At 60.8% G+C, this 26,069-nt stretch overlaps 2 protein-coding genes across 11 annotated transcripts; one reads left to right on the top strand and one right to left on the bottom strand.

Annotated features, from left to right (window-relative positions):
• Window positions 1–1,708: 1,708 nt before the first annotated feature.
• On the bottom strand, window positions 1,709–20,616 carry ADAMTSL5 (ADAMTS like 5). Of its 10 annotated transcripts, none has more exons than XM_049708158.1 (13): window positions 20,478–20,616; window positions 7,046–7,164; window positions 6,837–6,938; window positions 6,376–6,448; window positions 6,175–6,266; window positions 5,872–5,932; window positions 5,611–5,719; window positions 4,313–4,440; window positions 3,890–4,001; window positions 3,436–3,522; window positions 3,147–3,310; window positions 2,620–2,964; window positions 1,709–2,270 (listed from the first exon to the last, which is right to left on the bottom strand). In XM_049708158.1, exons 2-13 carry the CDS (start codon window positions 7,120–7,122, stop codon window positions 1,935–1,937), a joined length of 1,686 nt encoding a protein of 561 aa, XP_049564115.1. In that variant the 5' UTR covers window positions 7,123–7,164; window positions 20,478–20,616; the 3' UTR covers window positions 1,709–1,934. The 10 variants fall into 10 exon arrangements, with proteins under 10 accessions (XP_049564115.1, XP_049564116.1, XP_049564114.1 ...); XM_049708159.1 differs by lacking the exon at window positions 20,478–20,616 and adding an exon at window positions 8,056–8,752 and having other exon boundaries at window positions 6,837–6,929; XM_049708157.1 differs by lacking the exon at window positions 20,478–20,616 and adding an exon at window positions 8,056–8,752.
• On the top strand, window positions 18,296–25,950 carry PLK5 (polo like kinase 5 (inactive)). Its single transcript, XM_049708153.1, has 15 exons — window positions 18,296–18,805; window positions 19,457–19,570; window positions 19,723–19,839; window positions 20,523–20,652; window positions 20,778–20,865; window positions 20,957–21,052; window positions 21,673–21,871; window positions 22,002–22,128; window positions 22,308–22,384; window positions 22,519–22,603; window positions 22,853–22,930; window positions 23,461–23,617; window positions 24,571–24,700; window positions 24,783–24,893; window positions 25,547–25,950. The coding sequence occupies exons 1-15, from the start codon at window positions 18,446–18,448 to the stop codon at window positions 25,730–25,732; spliced, it is 2,055 nt and encodes a 684-aa protein (XP_049564110.1). The 5' UTR covers window positions 18,296–18,445; the 3' UTR covers window positions 25,733–25,950.
• Window positions 25,951–26,069: the final 119 nt, after the last annotated feature.

Raw genomic sequence — 26,069 nt, forward strand, 5'->3', positions numbered from 1 at the left:
ACACTGCAGTGAGGCAGAGGGGACCATCTGGGGCCATCGGGGACCTGAAGCCCTTGGGGGCTGCAGGTAACACCTGAAACGCTGAATTCCTTCTCTCCCCCCCGTCCTGCCACCAGGGGGCGCCCAGACCCCACGCCTCCCTCCAGAACTGTGCCCCACTCTGCCCCAAGGGAGGGGGCGTTCGGGAGATCCTCCGGCTTCAGCACTTGTTACAGAAGACAGGGCCAGGCCGGGGCCGCCCCAGGCGCTGCTGGGTCCCAGGCATACAGTAGGTGCTCAATAAATACTCTTTGGAGGAATGCACGAATGAACAGAAGGGCTAGGGAAGGAGTCTGGAAGAGTGAGGTTCCCAAGGTCAGGGCCGGGAGGGGCTGAAAGGGTATACACAGATGGGGAAACTGAGGCCCAGAGAGGGGCAGGGCTTGGCCTGAGGTCACTCCCAAAGTCAGGGGCCGAGTCCATTGAGACCCACATGTCCAGCACCCCTTGCACACTCCCACTATCCCACGCCCCAGAGGAAGACACAACCACAGATGGTACAGACGAGCAGGTTGTCCCAGATCACGGTGTGAGTCACCCCACGCAGGATGGGGAGGCAGAAGGGGAGGTTTGCTGGGTGACTATGTGACACCCCACTGACACTTCCAATCCCCACATGATCTAGGCCTGCCCTCCTGGCTCTAGAATCTATGAGGAGACTACATCCAGGACACATGAGGGCAGGGCACACGCTGAGGGCGGGGGCTCTGACCTGCCTGCTCTGCTCGGCCTGAGAGGAATACGTGGCCCCAAGGGGCATCGGGAGGGGGCTTGGAACCTCAGAAAGTCCCGCCTTCCCCCATCCTCTTATATTCCCCGTCCTCACGGTTGCCCCAGGGTCAGACACACTGGGGGGAGGTGGGGGCTGGACCAGGAGGAGGGGATGAGGTGCACGTGATTGCGTGTGTACAGGTGGTGACAACGTGGCTGTGGATCTGAGTAACAGGGCATCCTGAAGTGTCTGCAGCCAAGTATGTGAAACTGGGGTGCCCTTGTTAAAAAAAAACTGCTTGTAAAAATTAAATAGGAATAGGGCTTCTCTGGTGGCGCAGTGGTTGAGAGTCCACCTGCCGATGCAGGGGACACGGGTTCGTGCCCCGGTCCGGGAAGATCCCACATGCCGCGGAGCGGCTGGGCCCGTGAGCCATGGCCGCTGAGCCTCTGCGTCCGGAGCCTGTGCTCCGCAACGGGAGAAGCCACAACAGTGAGAGGCCCACGTACCGCAAAAAAAAAAAAAAAAAAAAAAAAAAAAAAATTAAATAGGAATTAAAAAGGGGTGAACAGCAGTGTTGCCTGGAGGGAACCCTCCCGCCTCCCCCCGAATTGCGGAAGCTGTCAAGATTATCTCTGAACTTTCTGGTAGCCAGGGCAAAAGGGGAAATTGGTACGTTACAGTGCCTGGGTAGGCATGTTTACTAGGGGGTCATGCCTGTTTTTAACAGTGTCTCTGAATACGTGAGGGTGCGTGTGTTAAGTGGCAATGAGAAGGGAGAGACAGAATGTCGGGGGTTAAACAGTGGTGAGCTTCCTGGTAGCCAGGGCAAGAGGGGAAAGGGATACATTACAAGGTCTCCTTAGGCATGTCTTCGTCGGGGTCATGCTTGTGTGTGACAGTGTCTCCCAGCAAATGAGTGTGAGGCAAGGGGAATAAAAGCAGACACAGAGTCTCTGAGAGTAAAATAACTATGAGTTTCCAGGGTGAGAGAGGAAATCAGAGCTAAAGAGTCCATTTAGTGTATCCTCACCAGTGCGTGCCTGCTTCCGACAGTGGATCTGACTGAGTGCAGGGGTGTCTGAGTGTGTGTGGTGGGGAGTCACAGAGCTGCAGGTGGGAGATAGTTGTGAGCTCCCTGGAAGCTATGGCAATAGGGGAAATATGCTGACTTTGAGCCTGGTCAGCCGTGTGTGGCCGAGGTCTGGTCCAGGGGCTCAGAGGGGGCAGCGTCTGGCAGCCAGGCGCACGCGGCTGTCCTCGGCGGGGCTCCAGGGCCGGGCGTAGCCAGCATGGGGGAGCAGCAGCCAGTCCTGAGTGCCATCGGGGCTGATGAGGCGCCGGGCCGCCAGCAGGTAGTCCCGATGGAGGGCCAGCGGTGGGCAGGGGCAGCGGCTCGGCGCCCACACATACTCGAGGGCCCGCAGTGGCGAGCGGTTCTTGTAGATGAGCTGCACGTGCACCTCATATCGGGTCTCCTGGGCCTGCCGGACGCGGCCCAGCACGCGGGCCCGGAACACTGCGGGCAGGGTGGTGCTGAGCCCGGCTGGACACTCAGCCCCGGGGCCCATCCACACACCCCTTTCCAGACGAGGGAACTGGCGGTCAGGTGGGGCATTGGGGGCCTTTGGGGACTGTGGTCAGCTGAGGCCTGGGGTAAGGGTCAGCTCAAGGATCAGTGAGGGGTTAGGAGTCAGATTAGGGCAAAGGATTAGATCAGGGAGTCAAATTAGCGTCAGGAGGGGTCAAGCTGGAGTCAGGTCAAGGAGTGAAAGGCAAAGTCTGACCAGGGTCAGAGGTCAGCTGGATAGGGGTCAAGTTCAGGTCAGTTAGGGGCCAGGTGAGGGATGGGGTCAAGGGCCTCTCACCAAAGTCGCTGCCGCAATAGTGGAGCAGCCGGTGGGCACGACCGCGGGTGTCAGGGCAGGGTGGGCAGGGGTCTGCGGGGGCAGTGCAGTCAGGGGCACAGGCCTTGCTTCCCTGCTCGCCCCCGCCCAGGCTGTCCCCAGCTCACCTGGGGTGGGGCCTGGGGTCCGTGGGGGGATAACAGTGGGGGCAGCGGGAGACTCAGGGGACTGAGGATCTACCTCCCGAGGCTGCGGCTGCCGCAGGGACCAGCCCTGGGCCTGAGCCTGCGCCTGGAAGGGGCCATAGCGCTCCCGGGGGAGCCAGAACTCGAACTCAACGCCGGGGTTGGGCTCCTGCAGGAGGACCTGGGCGGCGGGGGTGGGGGGGGTGTCACATACTAGTGAGCTGCCCTCGGACCTGATGGCCCAGCGTCCCCCAACACACACTCTACCCAGCCCCCCTCCGCCCCGCCCCGCCCCGCCCCCTGCTTCCCAACGGATTCTTTAACCCCACACTCCCAGACGCCCTCTCAGAGGCCCGCTCCCACCTGCAGGAGCAGGTCTTCGGAGGTGGGCCCGGCGGCGCGCAGCGTCTCCTCTGACCCTGTGACGCGGGTGTAGACCACGCGGGTGCCCGCTGCCTCGTAGGTCCCGGGAGGGCTGACCGCCCAGTTCCCGTTGAACACGTAGCGCCCGTCGCCCCCCATCAGCGCTGCAAGGGAAGGGTCAGCCCGGGCTCCCCGGAAGCGGCCCCGCCCGCCTCCCGACCCTGTCGCCCCCCTCCCCGCTGGATTCGGGCAGCCAGCAGGGCGCCTCCTCCCTCGGATCCTGCGATACCCAGGTGGTTCCGGCTCCGGTGGGCGGCGCGGATGTGCCTGGCGCCCTCAGGGATCAGGGTCACGTTCCAGTACCCAGCGAAGGCACCTGGGCGGGAGGGAAGGACGGCGTTGGGGAGTAGGTGGGGTGTATTTGAAGGATGATTTGAGGATTAAGTGGGATACTGCGGTAAGAAGGTTAGCCAAGGCCCTGGTACTTCGAAAACGCTTCCTAAAGGATTGGAGTTACGATGATTATCACTTAAGTGCGGCAGCAAAGGAGTTAAACCCCCGTCTGCTCTGGGAAGGGCGGGACAATCTGGCAATGACCAATCAGAACGATGAGCGAGGGGGGGGCTGAGCAATGACCAATCAGAACGTTGAGCGGGGGGGGCTGGGCCACAGACTACCCAATCAGTGCGGGGCGTCTTAAAGGGCCCGCTCTGGGAGAGCGCGAGGATGGGGAGGGCGGTCACCGGCATCCCGGAACACGCGCTGCACGAAGAGGCACGAGTCGTTGGCGCCGCCGCAGCGGCCGCAGCGGTCTTCGCGGGCATCCGAACCCAGCAAACCGTCACAGCCGGCTCTCTAAAGGGATGGGGAGGGCACGCGCGCCGTCAGACGGGCCCTGCCGTCGAGGGGGCGGGGCCCATGGAAGAAGACAGGACCAAGAACTAAAAGGATGGAACCTGGGGGGCAGGCCCTAGTGGGAGGAGGCTGGGGATGAGGCCTAGTGATAGGTGGGGCAGGGGAGGTCGGGGACTCGGTAGGGGGCGGGGCCTAGGGAAGAGGGCGGGACCAGTAACTTAGTGAACGGGGTCTGTGTGCGGGGCCTGGAGGGAATAGGCCGGGTGGAACCTACGAGGGGCAGGGATGGGGGCGGGGCCTGGAGTTCTTACGAGGCAGCGGCCAGCCACGCAGAGTCCCTGGGTGCCCGGGCTGCAGGGGGTACCGTCCAGCACGCGGCCGAAGCTGTGATAGAAGTCGTGCCCCTCCGCCAGGCAGTTGAGGTCACACTGGTTGGGTGCTGGGGATGGGAGGAGTCGGTGGCAGTGGGGGACATATCTGAGTTCCAGCCCCCTTCCTGCCAGTCTCCCCTCAGGCAGCCATCCTCTTGGGCAGATGAGGCCCAGAGACTCAGCCAAAGCCACACATGGAGGCTGAGGCAGAGCCAGGACTGGAACTTAGGCATTCTGCTTCCTGTTCGCTGGGACTGTCCCAGGCAAGTATCCTGGGCCTGCACTCATTCGTTCATTCATTCATTCATGTTCAGTCCTAATATTAGGGGCCCACTATTAACATCATCACCCATTCTTCACTCATTCTTCCATACGTTCATTCCACAAACACTCATCGAGCACCTACTATTTTCCAGACAATGTTCTAGGCTCTGGGGCACAGAGGTGGGCAGAACACACTCGGCACTTGGGCTCTGCACCCGGAAGGTGCCCCCAAAAAGGTTTTGGCCAGTTCTGAGTCCTGCATAGCCTGGGTATGTTGCTGGCCCTCCCCGGGACTCAGTTTTCCCCTCTGCCTGGCAGTGGGGCATAAGGGACAGTCTGACCACACCCGAGGCCCACAGACCTGATCCCTGCTCCCCCTGCTCAGGCTCCCTCTGGCTCACGACGCCCTGAGGCTGGCTGGCAGACCCAGCCTGGAATAGAGCCTGAGCTGGCCCTGGCGGGCCTTTGTGGGGGTGAAATCATGGCAAGTTTCCGCCAATTCTTAGGGTGAAGGAAATAAAAATCTGTGAGGTTGATGGTTGGAACTTTCTCCATTCTAGGATTTTCTTATCTGTGTCTACCCCCACCGTGGCGTCTGAAGCTGCCTATTTCCCTTAAATCTGGAGGCGCACTGCCCCAGGCACACAATTATATAACTCTCTATTTTCAGCTCAGTGCGACAATATTTCCTGCTACTGGTGTAAGTTTGAGAAATGTTGGCCTCTGGATACAGCTCCCAGTAAATCCTCAGCTTCGTGTTCGACCCTGTGCAGAATAGACCCTGCCTCCTTCTGCCCCTCTTCACAACTCACACTTGCTTTCCACCCTTCACTTCACTAACTCCTACATATCCCTGAAAGCCCCAGTGCCAATGCCCCCTTCTTGCACCCCTCCAAGTCCCCCTTCCTTCTTAGCAGCCACTTTTCCCTGCCAGCTCTGAGGGAGCTGGACTAACAGGAGCATAGGCTACTCACCACCATAGAAGGGCACCCATTGGTAGGTCTTCTGGGTGCCCAGGACAGGGTGGCCATTGTAGAGGGCGCATTGGAGGTCTCGGAAGGGCACGGCCCCTGGGGGACATTCCTGGGGACACAGATCGGTGGAGCAGAGGCTGGGACAGCCCCGGGGATGCCCAGAGAATCTGGCATGGTGGCAAGGATATTTGGGGGCATGAGTAGGGAAGCAGGAGGGCTCCAGGGAGAACTCAGTCTTGGGGGTGGTTGGATAGAACTTACGGGCAGCTGGCAGAGGCGGTACTCGTGGGTGTCCCCCCAGCACAGCTCTTCCCTGGGAAACCTTCGAGGAGCAGGGTGGCCAGACTGCGGTCAGCACCTCCAGAAACCCTTCCCCAGAGCCAGCCTGCCCACCCATCCACCCCCGCTAACCCCACCCACATTCCAGCTGGATTAGTGGGATTAAAAGGCACAGCTTGTGTGGGCAGGTCGAGGGTGCGGCCAGGGGCTGGGCCAGCCTGACAGGAGAGGAGGGGCAGGGACCCCCTCCCATCCCACCCAGCCGGGTCCCAGGAGCCTCCTCACCGGATGCATTGCCGGCTGCGCACGGAGAGCCCTCGCCCGCAAGAGCTAGAACAGCGGCTCCAGGAACCCCATGGAGTCCACTCACCCGGACCCTACTTGGGGAGACAGAGGCAGAGTCAGCCTGGAAGGGAGGCTGGTGACCCCCACACTGCCAGCTGGGTTCCCATGCCCACTGCCCCCTGGGCTCATGTCCCCCTTTACCTGAGCGTTGCCCCCCAAACCACAGTTCAGGAGGGTCCACAGCAGGAGCAGGAGATTCTGGAGTGGGCGGGGTCTGGGGGACAGGAGGGGGCGCAGCAGTGGGGGGGCCAGCAGGCCAGGGGTTGCACCCCAGCTCTTCCCTGACTGGCTGTGTGATTTTGGACAGTATCTCAACCTCTCTGAGCCTCCCTTCTCATCTCTGAAAAATGAAGTCATAATAGAGCCCACCTAATAGGAGAGTTTTGAGGGGTTCGTCAAATTAAGTGAGGAAAACGGGGGCCACAGAGCCCGGTCTGGAGAGAGAAAACTCAAGTAATTATTATTGGTTGTTTACTGTCTATGATGCACGTAGTAGGTGCTTATTCAGCGTCTGATGATGGAAGGAATCATTCCAGGAGCGTGCACAGGTGTCTCCAGGGTCCTAGGGCCCTCCCCAATCTCCCCACCATCTTTGCTCCTACCTTCCGGTGTGGCCGGGGGCCAGGTGCTCCTCTTCCCCCTGCCTCAGTTTCCCCATCTGTGCAGTGGGGACCAGCTGGGCACAGTCCAGGATTCTATGGGACCTTGCAGAGGGTGTGGCTGGTGGTGGCTGGGTCTGGTGCCTGGCAGAGCTCCCCCCACCCCACGCCCGGGCGGGCCCCAGCCTCCAGGGCCCCCTCAGCTCCCAGACCTGCAGCAGCCAGGAGCTCCCGGATGGGGGGCGGGACGGGGCAGGGTGACCTGGCCCCGGACCAGTGGGTGCCTCATGGCCTCATGTGAAGAGGGTGTGGGATGGAACCCCAGAGCCGCCTGCAGAGGGAAAGGGGCTGCCAATGAGGATGACCCAGGGAAGAGAGAGGTGGCTGTGTGGGGGCGGGGGAGAGGGTGGCTGGGAGGCTTTGCCTCCCTGGGCCTCAGTTTCCCCATCTGTCAGGGGAAGAATGAAGTCACTTGCCATCCCCACCCTCCCCATGACCATGGCGTTGGTGGAGAAAGTGGCGGGCTAGGGCCATGGAGCCCAGCGGTCAGCAGTGCCCAAAGGACACGCAGGCCATGCTGGAGGGCTCCAGTCCTGGAGGTCCTGGGCAGCGGATGGGGGAAGGCAGGGCCCCACTGGATGTTCTCGAGCAGCAGTGTCCCTGGTTATCAGGCTCTCCTGGCTCTGACATTCAAACCTGGGACACCAAGGGTCTGGGGCCAAGGTGGCTCCAGATGCTGAGAACCTGGGGGACCACGGGGTGGGTCCCCCCCGACCCACCCCCGCCTCTCTGACCAGAGCTGTGAGGCTGGCTGCATCTCTGAACCCCAGCACTGGCTGGCCCAGGAAGCCGGAAGAAGTCCGGGTTGGAGAGCAGAGGTAGGGGGAGGGGGCTTGACCCTCGGACACCCGCTCCCCTCTTAGCACTGGCTTGTGGGGTGGGGGTCTAGGTGATGCAAAATGAGGGGCTTGAGGGATCACCATTCCCACTCTCCAGAGCCCCCTGCCCGAGGAGTAGGACACACCCCCCGTTTAGGCTGCAGTCCTGACTCTCGTCTCGGTGTGATCTCAGGGCAAGCCACGCCTCTGGACCTCAGTTTCCCAAGGAGGAAGTGGGGATGAGCTTTCTCCCACCCTGGGGATTGCTGCCTCGCCAACCCCCAGCTTAGGGACGGGGAGAAGACTCCGGCCGGGATAGTGGGGGGATAGGAAGAGGGACTTACCGGCTACGTAGAGCCCAGGCGGCGCGTCCAGGTTCCCAGGGCTGCCCGTGGGCGAGCGGAAGCCGCGGGGCCCGCGAGGAGGGGCGGGGGGAACCCAGGACGGCCCCTCCCACCCGGCCTCCCAGGGCGCGCCCCGGCCGGGGTCCAGAGGGGCGGCGGCGCCGTGCGCCCCCGCGCGGCCGTTGCGCGCCTGGGCGCCGATCTGCGGCAGGGGACTGCTCCGCACGCGCCGCGGCCCCCCAGAAATGCGGCCTGGTGTCCGACCGTCCGCGCCCCGGTGACCTTGGGAAGCCCAGGGCGGGGGAGCCACGCGGGGACTGACCGCCCTTACCCCCACCTCGGGGCTGCTATTCCGGGCGCCGCGCTCAGGGCCCGGGAATGTGAGCGAACCGAGGTCGCCCTGTTGAGGCTCCAGGAGGGCGCTGTCCTCTCCCCACCGACGCCCAGATCGCGTCCCCACGAAGGTTCCCTTTCCTGGCCATTACCCCTCCCCAAATCCCTCTCCCTACCCCTCCCTCAAAGTCACCCTACTCAGGAACCGGCGCGCCTGGGTTCCCGCCCCAGGTCCCGACCACCCCCAGCGCAGGGCCCCAGAGCACTGGGGGGAAGCTCAGTCCCAGGGGCCTGGCGTGGGGGGCGGAGAGCCCCTTCCCAGCCCGGCGCATTCCCGGGCGCTGCTGTCACCAGAGGACGCGCCCCACCCCGCCTCCCGCCCTCCCTGCCCGGCCCCAGGCTGCAAGCCGTGGCTTCGCAGCTAGACCCGGGTCCAGAAGGTCCGCCTCCCACGCGACTGTGGCCCCACCCTCCCCGACCTCAAGTTCCCCATCCGGGCAATGGGGCCGGCGGGGGTCTCCACAGCGACAATTCCAGGTGGATCTCAGCTCTTTGCGCGGACGGGCAAGGACAGGGTTACCCCAGGGTTCCCCACCACCAGACCTTTCCCCGGTTTAGCATCTGCGCGCCCCCCCCACCCCTCATCCCCCGCCCAAGCAGGGACGCAGCAGGCACCCTCCGCTCGCCCCCTCCCCTGGCTCCTCGCTGTGGCCCCAGGATGCTGCCTGGCGAGCGGGTTGAGGAGATGGGGGCACCAAGGGGGGCGTTGGGTGCACAGCTCTTCTGCTCCCTGGGCTCGGCCCAGGCTCAGCTTGAGTGCCCCCTTCTCCCGGGAGCCCGCAGTGAGGTGTTCCAGCCCCGACCACAGGGAGGGGGTACCGCCGGTCCAGCTCTGTCTGTCCTCCAGCCTGGAGCAGCTCAAGGCAGGGCCATCCAACGCCGTTCATTCATCCAGCACTTACTGAGCATTTACTTTGTGCCGCTACAGCTGTGAATCCGACTAGTGAGGGGAGACAGTGCCCTACGAGGGCACCATGCTACCTTCCCATCAGGACGTTCTGCAGAGATAGCCCAAGCCCACGGCAGATGGGGTGGGGGGCCAGGAAGGCCCTCACGCAGGAGGTCACTGCCGCAGGGAGGTGGGGGAAGGGCAGCCCAGTCTGCCTGGAACAGCACATGCAAAGGCCCTGAGGCTGGAAAAGGGAATAAGGGGCAGTGGGAAGGTTGGGGTGGGTGGAGCCAGTAGCCAGCCTGGGGGTGGGATGTGGTCAGAGAGGGGCCAGGGGGATGGCAACCCTGGGAGGTGGGAGGGGGTGCTCTGGTTTGGGAACAGCTGCCTCTGGCTGTCATGGGGGCAGGAGAGGGGACCTGGAAAGCAGTGGGGAGGCAGTGGCAAGCATGCTGGGGTCAGGGGCTGGGCTGGGGGCGTGGGGGGTGGGGAGGGCCCTGGGCAGCTCCCAGCTGTTTGGAGTGGAGTCTGCAGGCCTTGGGACAGATCCCACGGGGGAGGCACTGGGAGGAGGCAGGTGGGAGCTTGGGCTGAGCAGCCAGTGACGGGAGGCGCCCCATTCCCTGCGGGGGAGGGAGAGGCACAAGTCTGGAGGTCACCTACTAGGATGGGTCTAGGGTGAGGCAAGGACAGCTGGGAGTCCAGGGGCCGCGTCTGGCTGGGGATGGACATGTGGGCATCCTTTGCACACAGGGGTGCTTAGAGTCATCGATGAGGTCATGGGGTGAGAGTGTGGACAGAACGGAGACTGGGGCCTGAGTGTCAGAGGCTGAGGTGGGCATGGGGTCCCCCAAGGTCGCAAGAGGATGGGCTTCCGAGAGGAGGAGGGGCAGCCTGAGTGGGTAAGATGAGGATAGAGCATGGACCAGTGGCCAGCGGATCAGCATCAATGAAGGCAGTGACCTTGACAAGGTTCAGCCTGGGGGAACAAGGCTCCGAGAGAGGATAGCAGGAGAGAGAGGGGGATGGTGAGGGCAGGCACCCTCTGCAGAGCAGCTACTGTGTGCTGAGCTGGGGCCTCGGGCCTGGGCGGCATCAGAGAGAAATCAGGCTTGGCCAGGAGTGCCACCAAGTGGACAATCTCATCCCCCGCACCCCCACCCCCATGTGCCTTATGCCCCAAGCCCCAGTCCACCGTGCTGTGCAGGGTGTGCGTACAGCAGGCAGTGTGCCCTGCAGGACGATATACAGAAGGCACTGTACCCTGCAAGGAGTGTACATACCAGGCATTGTGATCTGCAAAGAATGCATACAGCAGGCGCTGTGTCCTGCATGGAGCATATACAGCAGGCATTATGCTTTGCAGGCAATGTATGCAGCAGTCACTGCATCCTAGACATGCATACAGTAGACACTTGGCCCTGCAGGGAGTGTATACAGTAGGTACTGCACCCTGCAAGGAATGCATTTAGTAGACACTGACCCTCCCAAGGAGTGTATACAACAGTCAATGTAGCCTATAGAAAGTGTATACAGAAGTCACTGCACCCTGCAGGGAGGGTATACAGAAGGCACTATGTCCCACAAGGAGTGCATACAGCAGGCACCATGCTCTACAGAGAATGTCTACAGCAGGCATTGTACTCTGCAGTGAGTGTATACAGCAGGCACTGAGTCCTATAGAAAGTGCATACAACAGTCCCTGTGCAGGGACAAAACACAGGAGGCACTGGGTCCTGCAGGGAATGCATACAGTAGGCACTGTGCCCCGCATGGGGGCCCTAATGCTTATGGGATGGCCAGATGGGGCTGGGGTGAAGGTGTGGAGTCCCGTACCCACCCATGCCCCCTCTCCCCAGTCTTTGTCACCCTGCAGATCTCCAGCCTCCCATCCCCATGCAGGAGCTAACTCAACTGGATTCAGCAGATGCCCAGAGGAGGCGGAGAGCTCAGCTCGAAATACCTGCTGCAGGTGGAGGGGTGGTTGTGAGGTTTGGAGGCTCCAGGTGCGGCGGCATCTCACCTCCCCCCCAACTCATGCCCTGGTCTGAACTCAAGCCCAGGGGTCGGCAGGGTCCCCCTACGCTGAGCTCCGGCCTGGACCGCATCCCTGACACTGGGCCTGGACAGGATCAGGCCAAGTGGGCACGAGTCCTGATGGATGTGGGTCAGCCTAGGCTCCCTCTGTGGTCTCACAGCCTTGAGCCTCCCCCTGCCCCCCTCCTCAACTCACTATGGCCTCCCACGATCCCTCAGGCCTGGGCACGTGGTCCACAGGATACTCCAGTCTCCTGTGTAGATGGGGTGGGAGGGGTCCTGCAACCCCAGAACCCGGGTCTCTGGAGCTGCCCAGCTGTCCCTGGGCCTGAGCATGAATAGAGCAGGATCGGGGACCCACCATGGCCAGGGTCGCCCATGTGAGCTGGGATGGTAGTTTTCTCCACCCCAGGGAGAAGCCAACAGAAGCAGGAAGCAGAGAGGGCGAGATTTCTGAGACGGTTGTTTCAGTCCCTGGATCAAGCTGCACCTGAAGCCATCCATCCATTATTTTTCACTTTAGCAATTTGGAGTTTCTGTGACTTGTTATCAGGAGGTCCTCTCAAATAGGGAACAGCATCTTTTTCATCACCCTCACCCCCCTGGACAGGTCCTGTTTCTTAGGCCACTGATCCTGTGATGCAGTATTTCACCTCTACATATCACCACCACCTTGGAGGCCTCCATATCTGATGTGACCCCCCAGCTGCCCCCGTGAGAGGAATCCTCAGCCCCACCTCATGGGTCGGGATGCTGGGGGGGCAGAGGGGCAGAGTCACACGCAGTGAGACTTGGAGGGCCTGGGATAGCTTCACAGTCACATCCGAATGGGTGTCCTGAGCTCCTTTTGAGGCAGGGGGCTGGGGGGACTTGCCTGAGTGGGGAGATGCTTGAGGCAGGACCTGGAGAATGAAGGGGAACCGGACGGAAGAGGGTGTGAGGGAGAGGGTGTTCCTGGCAGATGGAACAGTACGTGCAAAGGACAGGGGGCCAAAGAAGCAGGGTGAGGACCAGCCCAGTGAGGAGGCCTGTGTAGCTGGAGAGCAGTGAACATGAGGCCAGAGGCGGCAGGGGCCTCGCATATTGTGGGGACCGGGAGCATGGGAAGGTTATTCAGAAACGGCAAGAAGTGTTAGGTGAGGAGGAAAAGTTATGCATGATCTGATGCCGTTTATATAAAAGGAAAAGTACCTATGTTAGCATAAACTCAGACAGGAAGTGGACAGGAATAAACCCTCACGGTCGAGCATGATGATCTAGGTGGGGGTGGGGGGGAGGGGGTTGGGGTGAGTTTGAGTTACTGCCTTTTAGGTTTTAATTTATTGTAGTCTTTTAATTCTCTTTTTTAAAGAGAATTTTTATTTTGGAATAATTTTAGATTTACAGAAAGTTGCAAAGATGTTACAGCAAGTTTCTCTCTATCCTTTGTCATCAGTAGTATAATGTCACCCCCCGCACACACACACACACAAGATGTCCATGTCCTGGTCCTGGGACCTGTGACGTGTCACTTCACGGGGCAGAGGGGACTTTGCAGGTGGAATTAAGGCCCCTGGGATGGGGAGGTCCCTGGATTCCCCGGGGGCCCCAGCATCGTCACAGGGTACTTATAAGAGGGAGGTGGGAGGGTCAGAGGCAGAGAGAGTCGGGAGATGCTGCACTGCTGGCTGTAAAGATGCAGGAGGGGCTGAGAGCCAGGGATGCGGCGCCTCTAGAAGCTGGAAAAGGTGGGAACCGATGCTCCCCTGGAGGCTCCGGAAGGACCGGCCCTGCCCACGCCTGGATTTTAGGACTTCTGACCTCCAGAATGTGAGGTGATAAATATATATTTTCTTAAGCCCCCAAGTTTGTGTTAATTTGTTACAACAGCCATAGGAAACGACTATTTGTCACATCTAAGGAACTCACGTTGGTATATTATGATTACTAATTGATAATATTAGTAATTACCATCACTATTGACCAAACTCCAAACGTTATTTGGATTCCACGAGTTGCTGTTTTTTTTTTTTCCTTTTTCCCCAACTAATTTCCTTTTTCTGCTCCAGGATCTCATCCAGGAGCCCACATGACATTGAGCTGCTTCTCTCATAATTGGTCAAAAGACCCAAGCAGATGAAATACAGATTATTCCTCTGGAAATCTGGCTGGTTCTGATGGCACCCAGTACTTTGCATGCAGCCGAGTCAACCGATGTCCCCAAACAGAGGTTGAGAAGGCATCCAGCTGAGGACACTGGGGGACGAGCGTCCACCCGGAGGGGCAGCACCCACTCAGGACCCTGAGGATGCCCACCCAGCGGGCGGAGTCTGAGGCAGCTGGGGGAGGGTTTGGACTTTCCCAAGGCTCCCCCAGTGAGTGGGTCAGCACCTACACGGGACATAGCACGGAAATGCACAGCCTGTCTCTGCCATGGAGCCCCCAGTCCTGTAGGAGAGAAGTCAGCGAACTAGCAGGGAAATGGCACGATTGCAGGTTGTGAGGGTACTGCAGAGGGACTCATAGGGTGGGGGGGGCCCTTGCCTGGGTCCCAGAAGATGAGAAGGAGCTCCTGGACGAAGACTGGGGGGTGGGGAGTCCTTTGGGCAGAGAGAATGGCATGTGCAAAGGCCCTGAGGTTGGGATGAGCTTGGTACGGGATCTCAGACCAACAGAGAGGCCAGGGCGGCTGGGCCAGGGTGAGCGAGTGGGTGTGTGGGAAGGCCATGGGGGCCCACTAGCAGGCTTTGGATGTGATCTGATTTGGTTCTGGAAGGCTTCTTGCTGTCAGGAAGAGGCTGGACTGTCCCTGAGCCCCACAGCATCCCCTGAGTCCAGTTCTCAGGCAGCCCCTGGTTCTGTGAGCCTCTGAGGGCCCAAATACATCGTGGCCTCCCGACCTGGCCATAGCTGTCCTTAAAGCTCCTGACCCAGGGCCCTGGCTGGTCCTGAGCATGGTGCCAGGGAGGCCCCACGTGGTGTCTTCAGTCCCATCTCCTCCTCTGGATCATCCTTGGGCTCCCCTGCCAGGCATCTTGAAGGCAACGTCCCCAAAACTGCACTCTGGACCTCCCCTCCCGGACCCTGTCTGCCGCCCCACACCCTGACTGTGGACATGTGTCCTAGTGTCACGGGCCAAAGGGGAGAAGTTGGAGTGGTTGAGCCCAGGCTCTGCTCCGCTCTGGGGGGGGCATCAAGCCCCTCAGAGCTCCCCACCCACATACCTTCCTGTCCCACATTTCACTCCATCGCTCTCCGAGCTGCAGTTGGACCATGTATGGGAGCCATTCCAAGCTGGGTGTACAAGATAATTAATGTCCAAGGTGGAGGCCCCGGCCAACGGGGGGTGGATGCCAGGGGTCCACGCGCCCCTCGTCCTCCCCTCCCATCCTTCCCGGCCCCTCAGTCCTGCTCTTCAGATCAACTCACAGCACTAAACCCTTGCTTCAGGGTCTGCTTTTGGCAAAGGCCGGACTAAGACAGGGGAGGAGAGACAAGCCCCCTGCGTCAGTCTCCTGCTGGCCTGGACCACATCAGCGAGAGGGAGTGGACAAAGAGGATGCGGGGGGCTCTGAACTGAGTCGTGGGCACCGGGAGGAGGAGCCTCAAAGGAGAACCGAAAAGATGTAACAAGAAAGGTGGGAGGGGCTTCCCTGGTGGCGCAGTGGTTGAGAGTCCGCCTGCCAATGCAGGGAACGCGGGTTTGTGCCCTGGTCCGGGAGGATCCCACATGCCGCGGAGTGGCTGGGCCCGTGAGCCATGGCCGCTGAGTCTGCACGTCCGGAGCCTGTGCTCCGCAGCGGGAGGGGCCACCATAGTGAGAGGCCCGCGTACCGCAAAAAAAAAAAAAAAAAAAAAAGAAAGGTGGGAGAATAGCCTACAAAGAGGTGTCCCAGAGGACATGAGGGGACAGAGCTTCTAGAAGGAGCCAGTGACAGTGTGTGCTGAGAGGCAGGAGAGGCAAGGGCAAGGTTTGTTCCCGGAGGATGGAAGCTCAGGGAATGTGGCACCCAGGTCCCCACAGCCCCAGCTGGGCCAGTCTTGAGGCAGTGGGCACTGCAGTCATGAGGTGGCCTCCCGCCCGCTCTGCTCACGGGGCCCGTCCCTGGGGACCTGAGAGGTCTGGCCGAGGGCTCCGGAGTACAGACAGGCAGCAGGGAGTCCACTGCGTTTCAAAGTCCAGGAGGCAGGAGACAAGAGAGGGACCCAGGAGCCGGGCTGAGTCACGCCTGCCTGCCTGCTCCCTCCCCAGTCCTGGAAGGAGGGGCTGCACCACCGAGGACCCCGCGCCCAGCCCACCTGCCAGCCGCCTGAGGGAGGCCTCCCAGGGTCCCGCCTGGGCGCTGTCTCAGCAGCCGCCCCCTCCACCTGCGGCAGGTATTTTGAGCGAGGCTCCCCAGCACTTCTCCTGGGAAATCTGCTGAGTCTGGGGAGTTATCTCAGGTCAGGGAAAGAACAGACTGGAGACAAATCAAGCCTCTGGCCTGGAGCACGGGGGCTCAGGGGACCGCGCGGCCAGGCTGGGGCTCCAGTCCACGACCACCCCGGCCTCCTGAGCCCTGGGCAGGGGTCAGCAGGGAGGGTCAGGCAGCCCCCCTGAGTTCCCCCCTCAACGCCTGCCCCTTTGCAAAACTGCGATCCTGTGCTTGCTACACACACTAGGCTTCAGTTTGCTCATCTGTAAAATGGGGGTATTAGCTCCCTAGGCCTGTGGTTTTTAGGGGGGTGGGGAAGCTAAAACGGTTTTCACTTTCTGATTGTGGCAAAATATACAATCACACAAAATTCACCATCTTCACCATTTTTAAGCGCACAGCTCGGTGGCATTAAGCACACTCACATTGTTGGGCAACCATCCGCACCATCATCTCCAGAACTTTCTCATCTTCCCAAACTGAAGCTCTGTCCCCATGAAACCCTGACTCCCCAGCCCTCCCGCAGGCCCCGGCCCCAGCATCTACTTCCTGTCTCTGTGGATGCCACTCCCCCAGGACCTCCTGTGAGTGGAGTGACACACAGTGTGGCCTCTGTGTCTGGCTTATTTCACTGGGCATGATGTCCTCAAGGTCCATCCACATTGCATCAAGTGTCGGAACCTCCTTCCTTTTTAAGGCTGAATAATATTCCACTGTATGGGTGGAGCACGTTTTGTTTATCCCTCATCAGTCGATGGACACCCGGACTGTTTCCACCTTTTGGCTGTTGTGAAGAAAGCTGCTATGAACATCTAAGGTTTTCCTTTTATTATAAAGTTTTCCATTCTAGAGTGCTGGGGGAGGGCATCCCTGCTCGAGGGGGTGCAGGCTGGCAATGGGATGGCTCCCCAGCCCCGTGGAGGAGGTTCAGCCAGGAAAACAGTGGGCTGCCGGGAGATGGGGGCAGAGCTGGTGTCTGCAGAGGGTGTCAGCTGACAGCCCTGCTGTGAGGCACTGGGCCAGGAGCTTTGGATTTCTTTCCCCCAGGAGGCTTCTGGGGGTCCAGTGGGCTCAGCTGCCTACTGCAGCGTGAGGGCTCTTCCTATGCTCCCGTAGCCCCTGGAGGAGAGGCCTGGGGGGCAGTATTGGGGGGGCAGGGGCTCCAGACGCACCAACCTGCACTGCAGGCCAGGTTCGGCCACAGTCTGGTGACTCTGGCTTGCATGTCCCTTCCTGAGCCTCAGTTTCCTCATCTATAACGTGGGGCTAAGAAGAGCACCGACCTCTGGGATAAGCCACTTCCTGGAAGGGGTCTGGCTTTCTGACGTTGGCCTCCAGAACCCGCCCAGACCCCTGGCTTTGGTTAATTCTGGGTGATCTCCTCTCCACCGTTTCCTGAGGGCCGGGTGGGTCTGTCTTGGGCACAAGTGCTGAACAAATACCTGAATTCGCAGGCAGCAGAGGCGTGCCACTGAGAAGAACCTGGATTCCTGCCTGCCAATGTGGATTCCAAGGTGACAATGATGTGACAGCTCAGACCCCCGGGCCCCCCAGCTGCCTGCCTTCTGTCACACCGCACCTGGTTCTCATTAGCAGAGGACTCGGGCTCCCCCGGCCGCAGCCAGCTGGCCCCCTGCACTGGCCTGGATGGAATCCTTGGCCCTGGAGCTGAGGCCGGCCCCCCGCAAAGGTACCAGAGGATGGTTCCATCCAATGCACTGGGGCCCCCGCAGAGTCCCCCATGCCCTGGGTGCCCCCATTTGACATGCCAGGCAGACATGTGACAACGCAGAAGGTGTTTCCTATCCCTGGTGGCTTGGCTGGGCCGAACTCCGAAATCTGGTCTCTGGAAAATTCCGAGGCCTGATTCCAGCCCCACGGAGCCCTGCTAACCCCTCCCCATTCATTGTGTTATGTAACTTTTGGGGATTAATACCGAGGCATCCAGAGGCAGCTGCCTGGATTCACGTCCAGCACTGTCCCTTCCTGGCTGGGTAAGCGACTTAACCTCCCTGGGCCTCAGTGTGTTCATCTGTAAAATGGGGACAAGGCCCGTTCCTGCATCTCAGAATCGGTGAAAGGGTGACTTGAGACAATACAAGGAAAAAGCTGGGAACTGAGTCTGGGGAACAGCTCAGAGATGCTCCCATGGTTCCCGGGGGGCCCAAGCCTGCCCACTTGTTCTCCATTCCCCTGCCTCTCTTTGGCTGCCCAAGCCAGGAGTCACAACCCCCAGTGTCTGTCCATCAGTACCCAAATCCTGCTCCTTCTCTCCACTGAGTGTCCATCATATATGCCAGCCTCCCAACCCCAGCAGTGCCCCTTTGGGCTTCACGCCCCTCCCCACCTCCCTGAATCCTGCTGTGGCTCCCTAGTGCCAAGATAATCAAGTCTCGTGCATTGTCATATGGGGCCCGGGGACCCACCTGCCAGGACCCACAGTCACACGTATTCAGGACGACTAGACTCAGACCTCAAGCGCAGTCTGGGGAGAGCCCTGCCAAGCCCTCCCTCCCACCCACCCTTCCCCTCGAAGCCTCGAGAGAATGAGACAATCACTCTGACCTCAGTCTCCTGGTCAGAGAAATGGGCGTGTTGACAGTTCACAGCTTGGCGGGAGGCGCAGGATTGGAGGAGCAAGCGAGCTGAGCGCGCGCGGGACTGGCGCTGGGCTGGCATGCAGGGTGCCAGCGCCGCTCTGGTCCCTGAACTCCCGCCAGCCCCGCGTCCCCGCACGCCCAAGCGCCCCCACGCGCCCGCCCCCTCCCGCGCTGGCCGCCCCGAGCGTCTGGACTCCACCCCTCCCCCCTCGGCCAATAAGACGCGTCCAGGCAGCGCGCGGCCCCCAGAGCAGCGCCGCGCGCGGTGGTCCCGGCCGAGGCTGCGCCAGTGCGCCCGCCCCGCCAGGCTCCCGGGAGGGATGGAGCCCGAGCCGCGGCGGCGGCGGCGGCGGCGCAGTTGCCGCCCGCTGGTCTCCGTCTTCCTGCGCGACCCGAGCTCGGGGCGCGTGTACAGGCGCGGGAAGCTGATCGGCAAGGTGGGGACCCCGGCACCCCCAGTCCGCTGACGAGGGGGCCGGGCCGGGCAGGGGTCCCGGCGGGGCGGGGCGCGTTCGCGCGATCGCGACCGCAAACGAGCCAGCGTGCGCCCCGGCTTTTGTCTCTGCGTGTGTCGCGTGTCCACGCGAGTTTGGGGCTGGCGTGGGTGGACGCCCGGGTCTGCGATGTACCCGCTGTTCTGCGTGCATCGTGTGGCGGGAACCGGTGTTGGGCACGTTGTGCTGTGTTGTGTGTCTAGGGTGTGGGTGTGCGCCCAAGTGTTCTGCGACTTGGAGCCTTGGTGCGGACCCAGACTCTGTTGTGTTGTCCCTGTGCGTATGTGTCTGAATGTGTCATAGGTCTGTGCTTTCTGTGTTCGGGCATTGTACCGTGTGTCCGGGGACTGTATTAGGGTCCGTGGGCTCTATATATCCAGGTGTGGATGTGTCTGTGTGTCTGAGTGTATGTGTCCCTGTGCCTTCGTGTACTTCTGTGTGTTGTGTTGCCTTGGGTATCCAGGTATGAGGATGTGAGCTATGCATCCATGCGTCTCAGGGGTGTGTGTGTGTGTGCGTGTCTGTGTGTGAAGAGGTCTGGCCATCTGTCCCCACACCTGTGTGCCCTGAGCTCGTGAATCGCCTGCCCCGCAGGGCGCCTTCAGCCGCTGCTACAAGCTGACCGACATGTCCACGAGCTCCGTGTTTGCGCTCAAAGTGGTGCCTCATGGCGGTGGTGGGGCTGGACGGCTGTGCCCCGGCGACAAGGTACGCTCTGCGCATCAGTGCCCAGGGGCGCTGTGACCAAATCGGGTCCGCAGAGACGTCCTGCCCTGGGGGTGGTGAGCATGCCCGTGGGGGCATGGGTACCTCGGGTGTGGGCACCTGCCGGGTGTGTACACGTGGGACCCCGCCTGCAGGTGGAGCGCGAGATCGCCCTGCACAGCCGCCTGCGACATCGCAACATCGTGGCCTTCCACGGACACTTTGCTGACCGTGACCACGTGTACATGGTGTTGGAATACTGCAGCCGCCAGGTGCCCAGGGGGCGGGGCCTAGAGGGAGCCATGCCCCCCCCAGTCCACTGTGCTCATCTGTGGCCCCCTCCCATGTCTGTCTCTCCTTACCTGTTTCTACCTGTGACCACACTAGGCCCACCTCTGCTCACCCTTAATGCTCTAGTGCCCACCTGCCCACCCAGAGGCTCTCTTGACTCACCTCGGCACACCTATGCCCACCTGTGCCCCTCCTGCACTCAGCCAGGCCCCACCTGCCCACACCTGGCCTCACCTGGGCAGTCCTGCCCCCGTTCCCCAGGCCCGGGGCCCTTGGGGCCACTCACACGGTGCAGCCCAGAGCCCAGATGTCCGACAGGCAGGAATGCCTGTTCCTGAACCCACTTGGACTTAGTTGCACCTTCATAGACCCCTTGAACTGCCTGAGCCCACTTAAATACACCTGAGCTCTCCTTTGCCCAGAACGTACCCACCTTGGGTTCGTCTCTTGCCGAAAAGCTCACTGTGGCCCCCTCGGCCCATCTGAACTCGTACGTTCCTCCTGGGGCTCAGAGCTCACCTCTGCCTGTCCCACAATCAGCCACATCCACCTGAGAGCTGAATTTACCTTTGCCTTCTTGGGTGCCTGGAACTCACTGTACCGCCTAACCTGGGCTCACCTGTGTCTCCTCGGCGCCGGTGCTGCACCTGCCGGTCCCCTGCAGTCACTGGCCCACGTGCTGGAGGCGCGGCAGACGCTGACAGAGCCTGAGGTGCGTTACTACCTGCGGGGCCTGGTCAGCGGCCTGCGCTACCTGCACCAGAGGCGCATCGTCCACCGGGACCTGAAGCTCAGTGAGGACGCGGAAGGGGCCGCGGGGGCGGGGCGGGGGCGGGGCGGGGGCGGGGCGAGGGCGGGGATTCCACCCACACGCCGTGCTCCTCCCCCTCCCATCCCCTCCGCCCCCGGGCCCCGGCAGGTAACTTCTTCCTGAACAAGAACATGGAGGTGAAGATCGGAGACCTGGGGCTGGCCACCAGGGTGGGCCCAGGAGGCCGCTGCCACAGGTGACCGGGAGGCTCTGAGCGGGCTCTCTGGGTGGGTGAGGGTGGGCCGGCTCTGGCCCCAGCCTTCCTGAGCCCCCGTTATGCCCCCCAGAGTGCTCTGTGGGACCCCAAACTTCCTGGCCCCGGAGGTCGTGTCCAGAAACGGGCACTCCTGCCAGTCAGACATCTGGGCTCTGGGCTGCGTCATGTGAGTGGCCCCCGAAGCCCCGGGCCTGGGGAAGGGGGGCAGGACTGCCCAGCTGGGGCCAGGTGTGGGCAGGTGGGAGCGGGCGCCGGCAGGTAAGGACAGGTGTAGGCATGTACAGGGGAGATTGAGTGGGGGCACAGGCAGGTATGAGCAAACACAGGACCAGTGTGTGCAGCTCGGGGGCAGGTGGGAGCACACACCTGCCATCATCTGAGCGTGCAGGTATGAATAGGGCATATGGCGGGATGATAGTTTTGAGTGTGCACAGAGGTGTGGACAGGTGTGTGCAGGTGGCAGATACACAGGCAGATGAGGGCATATGTACAGGTATGAGGTGTGAGCATGCATAAACTAAACCCGGAAAGGTATATGCAGGTGTGTCCAGGTATAACCCAGGAGCAGGCAGGTGTACAGACAGATGCTGGTGTCTCCTGAGCAGACAGGAATGGCCAGGTGGGAGCAGATGTAGGGCAGCTATGAGAAAGTGGATGTGACGTGGGTACGGAGTCAGGAAGTGTGGGAAGGTGTGGCCAGGTGTGCACAGGTAGGTGTGAGGCAACCCTGGATGCCCAGGACAGATGCAAGCAGGCACCCAGGTTCCTGCCCCCGACCCGGCCCAGGTACATGGTGCTGACTGGCGCCCCTCCCTTCGTGGCGGCACCCTTGTCGGAGATGTACCAGAACATCCGAGACGGCCGCTACCCCGAGCCTGCACATCTGTCCCCCAATGCACGCCGCCTCATCGCCCGCCTGCTGGCACCCAACCCGGCCGAACGGCCCAGCCTGGACCACCTGCTGCAGGATGACTTTTTCACGCAGGTGTGGGGTGTCAGCGGGTCGGGGCTGCCCTTCTCTGGGGCGTCTCAGCAGACCCAGGTGTGGGTCAGGACCCCCAGCTAGCCCAGGTACTCAGGAGTGGCGTGCTAACACCCAGCTCTCCACTCCGAAGGGCTTCACCCCGGACCGGCTGCCGCCCCACTCCTGCCACAGCCTGCCCATCTTCTCCATCCCCCAGCCTCTGGGCAGGCTCTTCTGGAGGGTGGGCCGGCTGCTGCTGCCCCAGTGCCGGAGGCCTTGTGAGTACCGCCCCGCCCCCTCACCTGCTCCTACCTGCACCCCGCATCTCACACGCCTGTCCTCCTCCCTACCTGCTCTGAAATGTCGCCGCCACGGCAGAGGCGGATGTCGGTGGCAGAGGTCTCACCCTGCATGGGGTCAGGCTCTGCCCGCCCCCCAATCCTCGTGCCTCCTGCAGGCCCCTTCACTCCTAAGGAGGCTTCAGGTCCAGCAGAAGACGGCCCTGACCCTGACTCCATGGAGTGTGGTAGTGAGGTGAGGGCGCGGGGAGGGGGGCATGGTAGGGAATGTGGAGGGCATCCTCACAGGGAGGCTGGGCAGAGGGAGAAGCCAGGGGGTCTTCAGGGGGGGGAGGCCAGAGCCCCCAACCCCTGCTGCTCCCTCCCCAGGCCTCCCTGTCAGAGGGAGGGGCTCCGTGCCCTGAGCGCCCTGTCCACCTGCTCAGCCAGGGGACCCTCGGGAGTGACCCGGCGGGTGAGCAGACTCTCCATCGTAGGTGGGAGCTGTGGGCAGGACTGAGGGTCGAGAAGTGGGGGGCAAAGATCCTACCTTGCCAGGACCACGTCCCCTCTCCCGGCCTCAATTTTCCCACCTGTAAAATGACAGTGATGTCTGGAATCCTTCTGGGGTGAAAATAGGACTTTCCCGGATGTGGGAGTTTGGGGCGGGGCTGGTTGGAGGGGCCCTGGCCTATCTGTCCCCCACAGAGATCTGTCTCCCCAGGGCCCCAGGGGAGCCCGAGGCAGGAGGTAGAGGCAGCCATCAGGAGCCTGCAGCTTTGCCTGGACTCTGGCACCCCAGGTAGGAGCAGCACAGATAGCTGGCAACTGTATTACAGACTTCCAGCTTCTCCTGTGGCCCAGCTTCCTGGGCCACTGGAGTTTCCCAGGGTTTCCATGATTGCCCTTTTTCTCTTCTGCAATCCAATCTAGGATCCCACATGGCCTTGAGCAATTTTTATTTTTTAATACAAAAAATGTTTAATGAAATAAAGCAAAGCCCTACGGTATTTTGGACCTTACAAGCTTTTCAGATTTACTCATTTCCAGAGGCAGCTGTGATCCCAGGGTCCGCCAGTCCTCCCGCCTCAAGGCAAGAGTTGGTTTTTTTTTTTTTTTTTTTGGCCGCATGTGAGATCTTAGTTCCCCATCCACGGATTGAGCCCGTGCCCCCTGCAGCGGAAGCACGGAGTCTTACCCACTGGACCGCCAGGGAAGTCCCAAGAGTTGGTGTTCTATTCCTTGGACTTTACTCTCCATCTCCTGTGCCTCTGCCGTCCTTCCTCCCGCCCCTTCCAGGACCCCTGCTCACTTCATTTCATCCTGTGCCAGCCACGCAGGACCCCCCAGGAGAGCAGCGGCCCATCCTCTGGGCCCCCAAGTGGGTGGATTATTCCAGCAAGTACGGCTTTGGCTACCAATTGTCAGACGGGGGCAGTGGTGTCCTGCTTCGGGATGGCACCCACATGGCCCTGCGTCCCGCAGAGGGGTAAGTTGTGGAGTTCCTTTCCCCCTGGGAGGCCAGGCCCTCCTCCCTGCCTTTCTTCATTCACTCCTCACAGATTTATTACACATCTACTGTGCACACCTACAGGCGCTTACTGCCTGGTCGGGGAGAACAATGCTAAACAAATGAATTACTAAGTTGATTTCAGGTGGCAGTTTTCGAAGGAAACGAAACAGGTGAGGTGACAGATTGGGGAAGTGGAGACGACTCTCAACAGAGTGGTTGTGGAAGCAGGGGCTTTCTGAAGAAGTGACGCTCAGGCGAGACAGAAATGATGAGAAAGAGTCCGTCAGGAACAGCATCTGAGGCCTAGGGAACAGCATGTGCAAAGCCCCCGAGATGGGACTGAGCATGGTGGGTTTGAGGAATGGCAGGGAGAGGGGAAGGACATGAAGTCACAGAGCCTCACAGGCCACTGTTGGGGTTGGGGCGGGAAGGAGGGGTCAGACTCACACTTTTTTTTAAAAAAATTAATTAAATTAATTAATTTATTTTTGGCTGTGTTGGGTCTTCGTTGCTGCGCGCGGGCTTTCTCTAGTTGCGGCGAGCGGGGGCTACTCTTTGTTGCGATGCACGGGCTTTTCATGGTGGTGGCTTCTCTTGTTGCGGAGCACAGGCTCTAGGCAGGTGGGCTTCAGTAGCTGTAGCGCACAGGCTCAGTAGTTGTGGCTCGCGGGATCTAGAGTGCAGGCTCAGTAGTTGTGGCGGCCCGTCAGGATCTCAGCGTGGACAGGCTGAGTCTGTGGCTCCAAGGGTCTGGAGTTCAGGGGAGGGGCCGGGGCTGGATGAACAGAGAGGGCTGGTCCGTGCAGAGCTGGTTTCACATCATGGTCCAAGAGACACGGCTGCGTGAGAAGGTGTCCTCGGGTGTGAGGTGTCCAGGATAGAGGTCCTGACAGCTGGCACCGCCCTGTGCAACCCCCCACCCCCATCAGCCAAGTCATCTACATGCCTGACCGGGGAAGGCTGGAGACGTTCGCCCTGAGGGATGTGCCCACCCTGCTGGGTGCCAAGCTGGCTGTCCTTCGGCTCTTTGCCCGATACATGCAGCGGCGGCTGCGAGAGGTGAGGGCTGGGTGGGGCTGGGGGGTGTGCCAGGCGGTGGGAGCCCTCGGCCCTGAGGCCCTGTGGCTGGGTCTGTCCACAGGAGGGGGGCCTGTCCACAGCCGCCTGGCCGGCAGCCCCCAGCCTCTGCCTGCTGCGCTTCCTGGTGTCCGAGCGGGCCGCACTCCTGCTGTTCAGTGATGGGACGGTGCAGGTGAGTGAGGGTCCCCCCCGCAAACAGGGCTGTTACATTGCACACTTCTGGGGGGAGCCCAAGAAAATCGGAAATAAAATGTGTCTGAATGACAGCAAAATGTCACTCAGGGTCATCGTCCTGTGTGGTTACCTGTAGCAGCTGTCGAAATGTCATTTTGTTGCAGAATCATTTTTAGGTTTTCCTGCGCAGTCCTGGCAATCCCTGGGACATCATAGCCACTCCTAAAACAGATTTCAAACGCACTAGTATACAATACTTATTATTTTTAAAAATTAGTATGATTTTATTTTATAGTAAAAATCCCCTCTCCGTTCAGACCAGAGTACCCTGGCCTGGGCCGGGTCTTAGAGGATTGTCTTCAAATGGCCCTGCCCAGCAGCTGTGGAAGCTGGTACCCATGAGGAGCTGCTGTTCCCCAGGGCACAGGCTTAAGAGTAGGAGGTCTCACTGGGCGGCTCTGGGTGGAGGAGTCCCATCTGAGCCTCAGTTTCCCTGTCTGTGTGGTAGAGCCCTGGGCTCCTGACCCTGAGTTCCTATGGGTGGGGCAGCCACTGAGACTCAGATCAGGGGGACCTCAGTCTCCTATCCACTTGTCCTCCGAGGGCCAGGGCCCCTTCTCCCCTCGGACCCAGCTCCTCCCGCCTTGGTAGGTCAGCTGCAGCGGAGACCAGGCTCAACTCGTGCTGAGTGGTGGGTGTGAAGAGCTGCGGCTCACGGTCTGGGAGCAGGGCCAGCCTGGCACCTCCTACCCGCTGGGCGTCCTGCGGAGCCACGGCTGTGCTCCGGCTGCCCGCCAGCACCTTCAGCATGCGATCCACATGCTTCAGAGCATCTAGCTTCCCTGAGGGTCAAGGTGGACCTCTGCATGTTGATGCCCAGGACCCAAGCTCCCTTTCTGTCCCTTTTGCTCCCCCAGAGGGGACGTCCTTGGGGACAGCTGGGGGAGCATGCAGGGGGTATAGGAGGTGGGGGTCCTGGCCTCGTGGCATGACTGTTCAACCCAGACTTGTGTTTGGAATTGTTCTTTTATCATTAAAGTAAACTTGACTCTGCAGCCTGCCGTTGGCCTCTCTTTGGGGGAGTTTGAGGAGCTTTGCCAAGGGGGCACCATGATCTGAGCCCACTGCTCCTGTGGCAGAGACAGGCCAGATTTTCACCAACACAGAAATTCTT

Source organism: Orcinus orca, chromosome 3 (assembly GCF_937001465.1).
Source record: "Orcinus orca chromosome 3, mOrcOrc1.1, whole genome shotgun sequence".
Lineage (NCBI taxonomy): Eukaryota > Metazoa > Chordata > Mammalia > Artiodactyla > Delphinidae > Orcinus > Orcinus orca.

Excerpts from the sequence above, each read along its gene's own strand:
- ADAMTSL5 (XM_049708154.1), bottom strand. The coding sequence starts at position 7,281 with ATGGGGAAACTGAGGCCCAGGGAGGCAAAGCCTCCCAGCCACCCTCTC. Across the intron at positions 4,002-4,312 it reads GCGTGGCTGGCCGCTGCCTC|AGAGCCGGCTGTGACGGTTT; the intron begins GTAAGAACTCCA and ends CCATCCCTTTAG. Across the intron at positions 3,523-3,889 it reads GCGCGTGTTCCGGGATGCCG|GTGCCTTCGCTGGGTACTGG; the intron begins GTGACCGCCCTC and ends CCTCCCGCCCAG.
- PLK5 (XM_049708153.1), top strand. The coding sequence starts at position 18,446 with ATGCAGGGTGCCAGCGCCGCTCTGGTCCCTGAACTCCCGCCAGCCCCG. Across the intron at positions 20,653-20,777 it reads CCACCGGGACCTGAAGCTCA|GTAACTTCTTCCTGAACAAG; the intron begins GTGAGGACGCGG and ends GGGCCCCGGCAG. Across the intron at positions 21,053-21,672 it reads TGGGCTCTGGGCTGCGTCAT|GTACATGGTGCTGACTGGCG; the intron begins GTGAGTGGCCCC and ends GACCCGGCCCAG.